General features: G+C 45.1%; 1 protein-coding gene across 3 annotated transcripts; it reads right to left on the reverse strand.

The window, feature by feature from the left end:
• Positions 1-816: 816 nt before the first annotated feature.
• Positions 817-11,792, reverse strand: XAF1 (XIAP associated factor 1). 3 transcript variants are annotated; one of them, XM_009680880.2, is made up of 9 exons: positions 11,598-11,792; positions 8,108-8,180; positions 5,829-5,964; positions 4,869-4,925; positions 3,800-4,055; positions 3,331-3,398; positions 2,707-3,060; positions 2,167-2,236; positions 817-961 (listed from the first exon to the last, which is right to left on the reverse strand). In XM_009680880.2, the coding sequence occupies exons 1-9, from the start codon at positions 11,605-11,607 to the stop codon at positions 948-950; spliced, it is 1,038 nt and encodes a 345-aa protein (XP_009679175.1). In that variant the 5' UTR covers positions 11,608-11,792; the 3' UTR covers positions 817-947. The 3 variants fall into 3 exon arrangements, with proteins under 3 accessions (XP_009679175.1, XP_068765929.1, XP_068765930.1); XM_068909828.1 differs by lacking the exon at positions 11,598-11,792 and adding an exon at positions 8,312-8,478; XM_068909829.1 differs by lacking the exon at positions 11,598-11,792 and adding an exon at positions 8,304-8,322.
• Positions 11,793-13,754: the final 1,962 nt, after the last annotated feature.

Below are 13,754 nucleotides of genomic sequence, written 5' to 3' on the forward strand. Positions count from 1 at the left end.
GTCCATGTGGAGGTGCCTACGCTGTGTGTAAATGAGCTTGAGCTCGTGCTGAGAGCGTTCTCAAACTCAGCCTAACTTTGCATCCAGGCTTTGTGCTTAAATGATGCAGAGAGCAACAAGCTTGGATCTGATACGTGAGGTGTTAGTCAAATCACAGTTCAGCATGCACATCAGTTTCAGCCACCCGTATGTAAGATTAAACACTGCTAAAGGTGGATGAGAGGAAAAAGGCTCCTTATAACTGCTCTGTTAACATGCAACTCAGTGCTTATGGCTGGAAGATGCCATTCCAAATGCTGCTTTGCTAATGTACACGAGACAGCACCCACTCACTCTACATGTTTACCTCTTCCACCATGAGGCTCTTTGAGCTTCCATTTGGACCATTTTCTATCAGGTGAACACCCTTAGTTGTCCCTGGATGTGTCTGCAATCTCCTGAGGCTAAGCTGTTTGGGCCAGGCCTAGGTTCAGTGGTGAAATTCCCACTGAAGTGGAGAGCAGAACTTAATGTTTTCAAATTTGACTAGGTGATGCCTTAAGACACATTAAGGTCTCAGCACTCAGTGACAGCAAGGGCAGATGCTCAACATGACAAGTAATTTTGAGTTGTTCATTTCCTTCCCTCCCCTCACAAAAACATTTTAAAATAAGCTGTTCTCCCTGCTGCAGTGAGGTGGAATGCATGTCTTGCAAGCTTGCACAGAAATATTTGAAATAACATCTGTTGAGCCCCATTATTCTTAGAGTTTTCTGATGAAATCTGTTAAATGCCTCCCTTAATAAGGAATAAAAGTCAGAACCACTTTTTGTTCTTCATCCAGAGTAGTGAGTCTCTTTTATTTTTTTGTCAATAAAGCTAGTGTACTTCCAGTGCCTTTTGCTAAAGTCGAGCTGAAGCTTCATTCTGAAGATGCATCTTTATTTCCAGGTTTAAGCACGAGTGTCCTAAAAGGAGTCTTCTGTAAAACAAACAAAGTCCAGTTATCAGTCTTGTTAAAGAGACATTCAGTTTTACAGCCTTCCTGTCTCTGTCATCATTAAGTAGAACAGTCTAAAGAAACAATGCAAGTCAAATAATCCATGTAGTTACCATGTACTTATTTGAGTCATCCTGCACTTCAAAACTAGACAAACCCTCCACTGTGCACTGCGGTGCTTGTTGTCTTTATTTTAGCAGGAGACGAATATTTTACAGGGAGAAGTAAAGGTATTCTTTTACTGAATCAGGGAGATAAGCACAAATTGAGAACAACTGCTTTGAGTTTCATTTAATTGGGCTGAGAGGAAAGGATACTGCTTAGGATCAAAGCAAAAGATATTAGCAAAGGGAGAATTGATGAGACTCACAGCCTTGGGAGGGACAGTGGGAGGAAAGAGTTACCTAGTACCTGTGGATCAGTGCAAGCTCTGCTAGAAGTGTTGTCCTGAATAACTAAATCAATGCTTCTATTGAATACATAATTTTTACTACAAAGAAAAGATGAATTTTACTTCTTGTCTTCTGAAACTATTTTGTAAACCTACATTCAGCATTCGAACAGACAAACCCAGAACAGAATGGCTGTTCTGTGAAATTTTTGTGCTGATCTCCACTTGCAGTGGGGCTGGTACTGCCCTGTTCATACTAGCACAATTTGAGAGGTATGGTATGTGTTTTTGTGTGTGTACACGCGTGAGTCAGAGTGAGGAATGTACTGGTTTTGAAGCAATGCCTGCTTAAAAAATTGACTGAAAAAGGTATTTTTTGGATTAAGTGTGATCAGACATGATTTTCTGTGAGTAGTTTATGCTGCGAACATACAATCTTTTAGAGATAAGTTATCTTTTCATTTCCAACTTGTTTAAATGCATTCTTCATACTTGTTCTTTCATTTTGAGAAAAAATGCTGAGGAAGCCAAAAATTGTGTTTTTTATTATCTTGACTTGAACCAGCTCTTAATTCAATTATCAAATGGAAAATCTAGCCTTTTTTACTGCTTTGTTACAAAAACTGTCTACTGAGTCTTTCCAACTACCTCATGGGAACCCAGCATGTTGGAATACCAAAGACCTCTGTAGTTTTCAGAATGTTAGTTCTTCTAGATGCACTTCCTCTACAAAATATCCCATTGTTCCAATTCACCCAATACAGAAAAATTCTGGATGACAGAATTTCTGCAATACCTTCTTTTCCATGACTTGATTTTGGGTTCATCCTAGCGTTTTGTAAAGATGTCAAACGTAGACACTTGATCTGACAAATAAATAACAATCATATTAGAGGAGAGTTTAACACTATATTCAGTAACGGGACAAGTGGGCCCCTGTATTGGGATTGAAACTTATCCAGAGTTCCATCTCTGATGCAGCTGAGATAGAATCAATGGTATCTTTTTAAAGGAACAATATCAGCCTATAGAAAATAAGGAGAGTGCTGAAGACTTTCTAGGATTTGATCTTAAAATTGATGGCTCCAGTCATTCCTCTTTCCTAGGACTGAGACAGACTGTAGGTAACGGAGCTAGTCTGTACGGATGCGAGCATAAATAGCTAATGGAATTAGGCAATTCCATGATTTACAGAGAGGATGTAGCTGCAGCCAATGTTTCATATGTAGCTCTGGAATTTGGAATAGGCCCTGGGACCCCAGGTGGTGGGTAGTGACTCTGTAGGTATGCCCCTCATTCAAGCACATAGGAGACAGTCCAAGGTGTCACTTCTCACCTCATGTTTCCGAAGGGTTGGAAGTGGCAGGAGAATGTTGCAGTGAGCACAGGTCACCATCATGTCATAAGACAGGGTATCTTTAAGAGCTTGAGGTGATTTGGAAAGCCCACCCCTTGTGGGGGAGGGAAAGCTGAGCCTCTTTTTGTTCTTCGGAGGTTTGAGCAAGGTTTTGGAGGTCAACGGCTGGTCCCTTTCTTTCCCTTTGGGACGGATGTCTTTCCATGCCATTGCGTTCTCAGAAGTGGAAGAGAGAGCCAGGGAGGAAGAAGACTGAGGAAGGTCAGTGCTGGGTTTTGAAGTTTTCTGGCCAGCAAGACCCTTGGTCAGCGTATGGGGTGCGCTGCATTTATTCTGTAAAAAGAAAACAATAACAAAGTGAAGGATGGCATGGCACCCAACTGTGGAGTGTATTGTGGTTTGAGACAGGCATGAATCATGGGGAGGGGCAGTGAAGATGATCTCACAGGAATGCTGCAGCTGAAAATGTTGCATCAGGAAACCAAAGTTTGAAGAGCCAAAACACACTGTCCTTTCTTATATAACGTACAGCTTTTCAAAGAAATAACCTGACTAGAAATTAAGAAATTAACTGTTCTCTGATGCAGCTTCAAATCTACTTACCAGATGCTGGGAGTACTGATCATCTGGGAATGACTTATTGCACTTCAAACAAAGATTGTCACTGTTACCTTCAGGAGGAGAAAATGGAGAGAAACAGTACTCACATAGGTCACCTAGACAGTCTGCTCAAACCCACCTTATGGTCACTGATGCTAGAGAAGGATAGGATGCTAATTCCACTGACTGAGAAGGAATTAGACCTGGGAGTACCTTCTGCTGTTGGCACCACTCAACCAACCCAACATTCTTTCCTTTAAACTTCAGGATATTTGAATCCTGAAGCTGGTGGAATCACTTGACTTTAAAATAACAAGCGTAACTGAAAACAACATTTGTCCCTTTCACTGCGGTTGGTTAAACAACAGTCCTTTCCAGGCTAAATTACTGAGGGCTGTAGAGAAGGCAAGAGAATTGTCATTGAGCTTTAACAGAGGTGAGCCTGTACATGACAGTGAGGAATTCTGGTTACCAGTGATTGGATAAGTTAATGTTGCGTGAGTAGATGCTTCATTGGTTTGAAAGTTCACATCCTTACGGTTGGATGGACCACTTTTCTGACAGATATCTTTGTGTTTGTTTTGGTCTTTGTACATGACATATTTGTTACATCCCCAACACCGCTCTGTTCGGCTGGCACAGGTATTCAGGTGTTCCTGCAGCTTGTTGAAGGGCATTTCCAGCTCACAGATCTTGCATTTTGTTGCTCGTTCATGGCATTCCTTGGCCTGCATGCGAACAAAGGAAATTACTGTGAACTTTCCATCAATAGTAAAAGAGGGCATTAGGCGAGAGGAATGAGTGACTGTTTAAGAATGTATCTGCACAGCCAAATGAAGGCATGGAGTTGGCCTGTGTAGGATAGCTTTACGTTAGGAGAATGTGGGCAATACAAGGCAAAATGAGAATCAACACCAGTAAAGATGTGTTGCATCAGTACAGGTTAGCAACAGAGCATAAGCCCACCTAGAAAATTCCAATACCTAGCTACCAGAATAAGGTGAAGGCTGCTGTGTGTTCACTGCTTTGGTTCCTTGAAATTGTTAGACTAAATCTAGAATGGACAGGCTGTTCTCGCTTCCCAACTGCTGCCAGTTCCTTTGTGTATCTCTTCCTTAGCTGTTTCCCTGGCCTCACACCCATGACAATTCTTGTGCAAGGTTCCTGCGTGAGGGAGGACTCTCACTTTGTGTAACCTCACCTTTAGAAAAGCAGGTAATATGAGTTTGGGGGCAGGACAGAAATGTCTTTGGGAAGTTCTCAAACAGCAGCCTGAGGAACCAAGGATGAGAAAGTAATAGATTATTTCCTAAAACAGCATATCACAGCAGGACTGGATGGATAACCACCACAGGATATACTTATTTACAGGGGGTTAAAAGATATGCCAAAACAATGCCATTGTTAAGAAGTTTGTCTGATGGTCCAGGACAGGAGGCAGGGATTTATACATTTTTGCTGTTGCCTGCATTAGTTTGACTCTTGGTGGCTGGTCAAAGGGGTCAGCCTAGAGGATGACAAATATCGCACTCTGTACTTACCTTGTGACACTCCAGCTGGTACTGCTGCATACTCTGGTGACAAAGATTACATCTGACCTGCAAGTGCAGCATAGAGCAGTTCATTGGGAGCATGGCAGGATGGTTAGTGCTTTCATATGGCAATATAAATTCAAGCTGCTGTGATGAGCTCCTGATTGTTTTAATCCCAGTCACTGACAAATCAGACCTGAGCTATGTTGTTGAGATTTTGAGGAAAATCCACACCTGATGATTCTACAGGAAGCTGTCATTCTGTGCAGGGATCCAATTTTGAAAGCTCCCCATGTGAAATACAAAGTGAGTATTCAAAATTTTGCCTGAGGTTTAACTTGAAAGTTAAACCTCAACACTTACTAGTTAAACCAGTAAGACAGAATAAAAAATCATGCCTATGTATTCAGGCTTCAAAATAGGACCTCTACTTGCAGGGTTCCTAATGCTAGATTAAAAAAGCCATGAACTTGCTACATGAAGGGCCAATCAGCTTACTCTGCCAGTTCACTTCTGGTTTTTTTTGTTTTTAAGTTGTAAGTTTGTACAAGCAAAGTTTATGTCAGATCAGGTACTGTCCATCTTTGTCTGCATCATCTAACTTTACAGTGGAGCAGGCACTGTTCATCCCTCTATGACTGACACAGAGCTCACACAATAGTGATAGGTGGCATAAACTTGTACTGCATGCTCTGGCTAATTTACAAGCAGTAGTAGCATGTATTCATGTCTGATCTGTAATTGTATTACTGGGGGAGCTATATTCCCTGAAGCTGAGTGTGCAATAAGATCAAAAGATGCTGTACACAGGACTGAACGGTTACATTAGACCCTTACAGATTTTCTGGTTAAACAATTATGGAAGTTCAAATATTTAATATAGATCACTGTACCATGAACATACAACAGGACTGGCAGAGCTTTTTGGTATTTGCAAGAAAAACCCGAAGAAAGCGGAGCATACCTTACCTGCTTGTGTGCTTCTGTTTGATGGTCATTCATATCCTTTTGGGCAACGGGTTCATCACATTCTGGACAGAGAGTGAGAAACCGCAGGCAGTGGGCCTCGTGGAGGGAGAAATTGGCAGCAGACACATCTCGTTTACTACCAAGTACAAAAATGGAAAGGAGTGAATGAACTGGTTAAAACTCAACTGGTTTGTCCCTGAAAAGTAGGAATAAATATTTGTAGTTCTCATTCTCTAAATGTCTCATTAGGTAGGATGACTGAGCTCTGCTACTGAGGTTCTGCGATATTACTGGGGGCCCTTCTGAAAGGGACAGGGCAGCTGCTACAGGCTCCTGGTATATGGGTCCAAATTTTGTTTCAGGAAGAGCCACAGCTGTTGCCTACATTGTTCATAGCTGCAAAAAAAGAGGGGTCCCTCTCTGTAAATGGAGACGTTTCTGGATGTCATCTGAACCATCCCAAGATTTACAGCTCTTTGGCTCCCAGTTGACCAATTATAAGGTAGTCCAGCCAAGGACCTGCTCTGTTCTCATGAACGCCCTCTCTCGGCTGAAAGGCACAGAGATGTTGTCACCATGCTCAATGGGTTCAGGAAGAGCCACATAGTCTATACAGGAATCGGTTGTTTGATTTTAATAACTGATGCGTTTATGACATTGGCTAGGACTGAGATACAATTTAACAGAGCTTGAGTGAGACCTTCTGAAGAGCTTCCAAGTGTGGATTTCCAGCAGTGTAAAACTGCTATTGCCCCCCTTGAAACAGCTTCAGGATGGCTGACCCCCCCCCCCCCCCCAACTGATTCCCAGGCTTCCTCTGCCTGCAGGGCCTGCTCTGATCCCATGAGACTTGCCTTAGGATGTTTGCTTCACTACTTCAGGCCCAAAAACATCTATGTCTGGGGCAACAGGAGGTGAGGTGTGTCCCTGTCACTTCAAACCCTTTACTGCAATGGGCCTGGGACGCTCTGGCAGGAGGTCCCAATGGTTGACATAAGACAAGTCATTAGGGCCTGGTGGCTGAAGGTGAGCTGTGCAACCTCACTGGCCTGCAAGAGCAGAAACCTGCCTGAAAGGATATGTACAGTTTAGCTTGGCTCCTGCGAAGAGGTGGGAGGCAGAGCAGCTGATGTCATTTGGGCTGTCTGTGCTAGTCCTGTTACAGACCTTGACATCATGACTGGGTCACAGAACCAGCCTGCCCAGCACATTTGCTGACCTCTCAACATGGAGGGAATAGCCAGCATGAGGCCACGTGATTAGGAACAGCTCAGCACCAAAACAGAGCAGACACAGCAAGAAAGCCCCAGGGAGAGAGGTAAGCAATGAACTCTTCTAATTTTCTCAGGGAAGACAGGTTGCAGCAAGGAAACCTGCTTTAGACATCATGAGAGAGAGGCTTCTCACGATGAGGATGGATGAACGCTAGAATGGATTTCCTGTGGGGATGTGTAATCTCTGTTACCAGAGAGTTTTTAAGAACTCATGAGAGACATCTGTCAGAAGTGTTTTAGGCACAGTAGGTTCTGCCCAGGAATCTTATCAGTGTTAAACAAGTGTTTTACTCAAAGGATCCCCTATAATCTTTTAGAAAGAAATCCACAGGCCCTCTTTGGACAAAGTTGAACGGTGGGGTTTTTGTGATCAAATAAAATTCAAGCTAAGCTTTACTTATTAGTTTAATTTTAACTCAGATTCTTTGTTTCCTTGCTGTGTTTAGCCTTGTCTGGTTTGACTCTGCTTTTAATTGCACTGCTTCAGTCTTCCTTCCTATAACTCGCCTAACGGCCTACAAGCTACTAGTTGAGATGCACCAGGCTAGGTGATCTCTCACAGCCCCCTTCAGACTTTTTTTCTAGTGAGAGATGGCCAATTACCCTGAAAACTCGAATATTTTGCCACTTAGCTGCAAACACAGCAACAGAAAGGAACATTAGCCATGAGGGAAAACTGAGGCAGCTGCAAGGTTTGGTAGGGTCACTCAGTGATGTTATGTAAAAAGAGAACATGGCCTTTCTACCCTCCAGCATGGAAGAAGGCTATGGAAGAAACCTCTCCACAGGAAAGCACCAAGAAAACAGCAACTTTGAAATGTGAAAATAACTAAAAATCTTTTTGTTTAGGGCTCAGTAGCTAGCCTAACTTACATCTCTCCCAGCAGGTACCCTCCCTCCTGTCTTACCCCTGCCCCGTCTCTCCATTAAGGCAAGCAGGGAAAATCTTAGCAAACTCCTGAGACCCCCACGCTTTGTAGGAGTGGAGATGGAGAGATCTCTTACCAGTTTTTGCAGAACCTGCTCTCTTCAGTCATAATTTTTCCCTTTATCCTTCTCAGCTTTGTTTCTTCAAGAACTGAGAGTAAAAAAAAAAAATGAAACTGAAAGTGTCTGTTGCAGTTAAGCTTACCCCAAACAGCTGCTTAGCCAAAAATTTTTTTAAAGGAGAAACAGCAGCATTGACAGACAAAAAACTAACGTTTTCACCTTGAGTTCCCCACACAGATTAGTTTGCTAATCCTCAGAGGATCTCTAGGGTGCCTCTTCCCGCCTTTCCCAGACAAGCTTAATTACGGTAACTGGTTGGGGTAGCAGCAAGGCAGTTCAGTGCTGCCCCTTAGGGAAGGTGTTTCCCCGGCCCGGCCCCAGCAGAGGGGCCAGCTGGGGTCTCCCCAGCATGGGGCACCGCCGCCCCTCCGCGGGGGCTGTGGCGGCCCAGCCGCGCAGGCCGCAGCTCCGGCGCCAGAGGCGGCGGGACGCCCTCTCCCCCGCCGACGCTCGGCCAGGCCACGGGGAGCCGCCAGGCCTCGGCCTCCCCTCCCCGCCGGCGCCCCGGGCGGGCGGCCGCCCCACTGCAGGGGAGCCGCCCAGGGCCGCCGCCCCCCGCCACCAGCTCCTCTTGGACGACGTTTTACTGGCGAGGCGACGTCGTACTCTACCAGACCGGCGCGAGGGGGAGGGCGCACCCTGAACGCCCGCCAGAGCGAAGCCGCCCGCCTCGGGCGCTGCGGTCAGCGAGGCAGCCCGGCGCCGGGAGGCCGCCCGCGCGCAGCGGGCTCTGCCTGCCACCGCCCCGCGGCCGCCCGCCGTGTCACCACGGCCATTGTTATCTCAGCCGCCCGGGCGGGCGCCGCGGGGCCCTTGCTGCGCCCTGGTTGGCAGCGGGGAGGGAGGGAAGGGGCGCGCAGCAGCCACCTCCGCTGTGGCAGCCACGGTAGCGTCCGGCCTCCCAAAACCCCCATGGCGCCCTGGTCTCCCTGGGGTGACGCTGGCCCCCCTGCTGAGGACGAGGCCCGTGTCATGCGGAAAGACGGCTGCAGCAGAGGGCATAGTCACCCGCCCTCGCCGCTGGGCGGGAGCCCAGCGTGCGTCCTCCATCCTCGCATTGTTGCGCCCGCCGCATGGCTGCTCAGCCTTGACCCGGGGACACCTGGGCCCTGCTGCTCCCCCCCGTGACCCTCAGGCCACCTCAGGATGTCTGGGTGCGAGCAAGGAGAAACCTCCCGCCTGCGTTAACCACCTTTGCCCTTTCTCCCCAGACAAATCTGGTGGTGGTTGGGACTGACTGACTCACCGCCAGAGGCCGCGGGTGCAGCGGGCCCTGCCTGCCGCTGGATTCCAGGTGGGTCTGCAGAAGTCATCCCTCAGCCCAGCCCAGAGTCAGCCACAAGTCCCGGCTGCAAGCCCCCCTTGGCTGTGGGAGAGGGACCGTGTCATGAACTGGCCTTATTGGTTAGGGATATGAGAGGCCATACAGCCCTACTTTTTTCTAAAGAGGGAATTTATGAAGAATTGCAAGCAAGGGAGAAACAGGAACAGAATTTCATGTCTTTGTTTCAATGCTAGTACCAGTATATTCCGAATTTTCTGATGGAAGGCCTAGAAATTTCCATATCTGCTACTACAGCAGATTACAACGGATTTATGGCAGTGCAAAGTGATGAGCTGCTCCTTGATGTAATAGACCAAGCAAGGTGGAGTATAATGACATACAGGAGATGAACTGACCATCTCAGTCTGTAGAATGGGGACAATAACATTAGTTCTTCTACTTTACAAAGTCACTGGGAAAAATCATTCAGTAGTATTTGCATAATGTATTGTAATGCCACATACTACAGATGTCCCAGGTGTTACTCAGAATTTGGCTGTCAGGTCGATGTGGTTCATTCTGCAAGCATAAAAGCTCCTTCTGTCCCCCGTTTTTTTCCTCTGGGAAAAATAAAAGAAGAAAAAATAAGCCCAATAACCCATTATCTAGACCCGGGAATAATTGCTGGGGTTTTTTTGGATTTTTTGTAGTACAAATTATGTAATGAAGCAGAGAAAAGGCTTTTGAACAAATATGTTAATGAGATGGCAGCTAAAGGAGAGGATTACAGAGTTGCCAATTACAAATCAAAATTTTAATGTGATTTTGTTTTGGTTTTCCTTTTGTAGGCATTAGCCTGTGCAGCGTTTGAATGTGCTTTAGGGCTTCATGCAACCTGTATGGGAAATACCAATTCTAGGGCAAGAAAGCCTGATCACACGCTAAGAAAACCCCACTGACTCAAAATTCATAATGAGGGCTTTTATGTAAAAAGTTGTTGAGCACAGGGATTGTACTGAAAGAACTGTTCGTTCAGAGTCTCAAAAGCTTTTCTTGGAAAAATATCAGATGCTCCACTGGGAACTTAGTGGAAGGATACTCCTACAGCAACACAGCGGACTGGCTGTGGCTGTGAAAGTACTGACTGCAGGGAAAACAGAAGGTAACGAAACAATGTTGTTTGCTGAATGCCAGTAATAACTCTTTCTATTAAAATTCTGTGTAAACCTTCCAGTGCATAACATTATTGTACAAGACCTCTTTTAGGCATCTTTTCAAGTCAAGCTTCACACAGAGGTAAGTTCTGAACTGGTTGTTTTTTTAAATGTGATCTTCAAAAGCCTGGGTAGAAGAATGATCTTTTTCTGCTAAATCCTAGCATGTCTCAGGGTCAGTTGTTTGGCTTTTGTTTCTCAGTGTCAAGTATCAGAGTTCTTACAGTCCATCCTTAATATAATTTTGTTAACATTTTGTATCTCTAGGTGTTGCATGGAGTTTGCAACACTAATAACTTAAAAGAGATTGTGAGAAGCATTTTTGTCCTGACAGGGGATAGCAGTTATCTAGGTCAGACAGACTGCTTTTACACAGGCAAATAAGTTTGTCATTGTGTGGTTGGCCAGCATTTGAATTAGAGGTGGAAAATATTTATATCTGTAACTAAATTAATCAACTGCTACCTGTAAAGCCTTCTTGCCACAGAACACTCCTATCCTGAGATAACAGCAGCAGCTGGGGTTGTTGGCTTGCAGCAGATGAGATGTCAAAAAAGCAGTTTAATGGGAATGAGCCAGACTATGTTAAAATGTTTCCAATTTTTCCACCTAGCCTGATGATTCTGGAATTCCTGCTTCCCCAAGGGACGACTTCTAGTCCCTGTCCACTAACCCAAACAACACATGTCAGCCTTTGTCTAGTCTTTGGCAGTGTCCTACTTGTGAGTGCTCTCATTGCATGGAAATGACATTTTTTCTAGTATCTCTTGTACAAGAGGGAAGATCGCAAGGCTCTGCATGTGGTAGCACTGCTAAGATCATCTACAAACTTGCTGCCTCTGAAAGGAGCAGCCATTACTGTCCCAGCCATCACTGTTCCCACCCCAGGCGTAACTGGCCCAGCCTCTTATACTGGCTCTGGTGCTCGCTGGACACTTCATTGCATCTATTCAGCTCACTAACTCACCAGAAAACATTCTGCTTTCTTCATGGAGTTAGTCTTCTGCCAGTTCAGTAAGTTGAGGGAGGACTCCAGCAGTCTCCAGAGGCAGTGGCTGGGAAGCAACAAGAAATCCAGGGCAAGTTGACAGGGATGGGACCTTCTCTAGTCAGCGGCAGCAAGCTGCTAGGTGGGCTCGGCTCTGTTGCTGCATCATGTCCTTGAGAAATCGGAATTCTCCTCCCATCTCTGCCACATTTTATTGTGATAATTAGAAAAGATTATCGACACACCCTCAGGCTTTGGTGTAACGATCTAGAATGGGAACAAAAGTCTTAAGGCTGTTCTGAAACTCGCTTGGTTACTGTTCTTGAAATGCTTTAAAATTCCTGTGTTTATTAGGGTAGAAAATGGTACATGCAGCAGCAAATGGGAGCAATAGGGGCTGGTAACCAGTGAAAGAGGTTAAGATATAAGAGACTTGATTCTACTCCCAGTTCCACTTCATGTCACCACTCCATTCCTAGGTCTCCTTGTAACACAAAGATTTGACTTCCTTTGTGAAGTGATTTGAAATTTACTACCGAGAAGAACTCTGTAAGAGCAAGATACTATTCAATGACAAGATACGAGAATTTAGCCCAAAAGCCTGCTACAAGCTCCAGCTTCCAAATGGTATATGCAACCAAAAGCCATTTTCACCTACTGCCTTTAAAGCAGTAGTCAAAGGCTATGAAACCACATATCTCAGTCTTGTAAATACTGCACTGGACTCTGCTATATTCAGAGCAGTACTGGCTAGAGGGAAGGATTTTTTTTCCTTGAAGGCCTGCAGTTAGTGTTCAATTACCGTGAGCTGAATTTCAGGCTGTGGGAGGTTTTTGTTTGAATGCTCTTTTTGAACCCTCTGAAACTCCTTCTGCTGGAGGCTTTGTAAGCATGATGGTCTCTCTGCAGCTTCCTTTTGCCTGCCTGTCAGACTAGTTCCGGAAAGCAAGCGGCCAAAGCTTTGTCCTCCTTTCAGCCCCTTGGCACACTGATGAGGAAGTTCATGGGCAAATTATGTGAAAGAGCTGCTGTTCCTGTAGCACACTCTGATCCAGGCAGTACCAAATGTATCTGAGCTGTATGCATGGATTTGAGGGGGGCAGAGAACTGCTGGAAGACTTGCCAAATCGAACATAATTTTCTGTGCTTCTCTCTGCTGGAGCATGCTGAACCCTTTGAGAGCAGCGCCCAGCCGCAGCCTGCATCGTTACTGCTCTCCTCCCCCATTTCATGCAGTCATGCTCTCCCCTTCCTCTACCTTGACTATGCATTGCACAACTTTTCTGCCTCCTTCTCTGAATGTAGGTGTCGTCTTACCCTCACGCAATATTTTTTTCTGCCTATGTAGTTGCCCTTCATGACAATGAAGAGGGTGCTTCAGTATCTTTCACTCTAATTTTCTAGTATGCAGTCACTTGTTCTTTTTGTGAAGCCTTTTTTGGTTTGTTCCGTATCACAGAACGTACTTCGGATGGCACACTGAAGGCAAGCTTGAAATAAGCTCTGCACAGTAAAGAAATATTGATTCCCGTGCCTGTACTTGATAAAGGAGGAAACAGAGGCATGGACTGGCAAATTGACTTGCCACACAATTATTTACTGCACCACATCTCTTAAATAACAAGACAACAGATCATATTTGTACTGGACTGTTAGATAAAGCTAACCTTAGTACAACTCCTTTAGAATGAACTCTTCACATTTTCTTATTCAAGAGTTTGTAGTGCTTTTTTGTTGTTGTTGAATAGGGAGCATTTCTTCATTGGAGATTGGCCACAGGAATGCAAGTTTTGGCTGGTTCCCCACTTTCTGCTAGGCTCTACGCTGGTGTGAAGTTTCTTCCATGTTGGTAAGTTACCCAGAGGGATTGCTGCTAAAGATTTGAAGATCTGGAATCTGTACAGATCCGGTTGGCTACTATTTTTCTAAGTGGACATTCATTGCTTTTACAAACAGAACAGCTACATTGGAGTGTCTTGTTTTGAACTGCCACTCAAGTCCCTCTGGTCAGCAGAGGACAAACAGTGCAAGCTGTAGTCAGAGCTCTCTCATTACTCGGTGTGGGTTCTGAAATTCTTTATTTCTGCGAGTGACTCCTTGGTAAGGCTTTAATAAGTCTGCAGGATCGAATTGTCA

This window comes from Struthio camelus, chromosome 16, assembly GCF_040807025.1.
Source record: "Struthio camelus isolate bStrCam1 chromosome 16, bStrCam1.hap1, whole genome shotgun sequence".
Taxonomy (NCBI): Eukaryota; Metazoa; Chordata; class Aves; order Struthioniformes; family Struthionidae; genus Struthio; species Struthio camelus.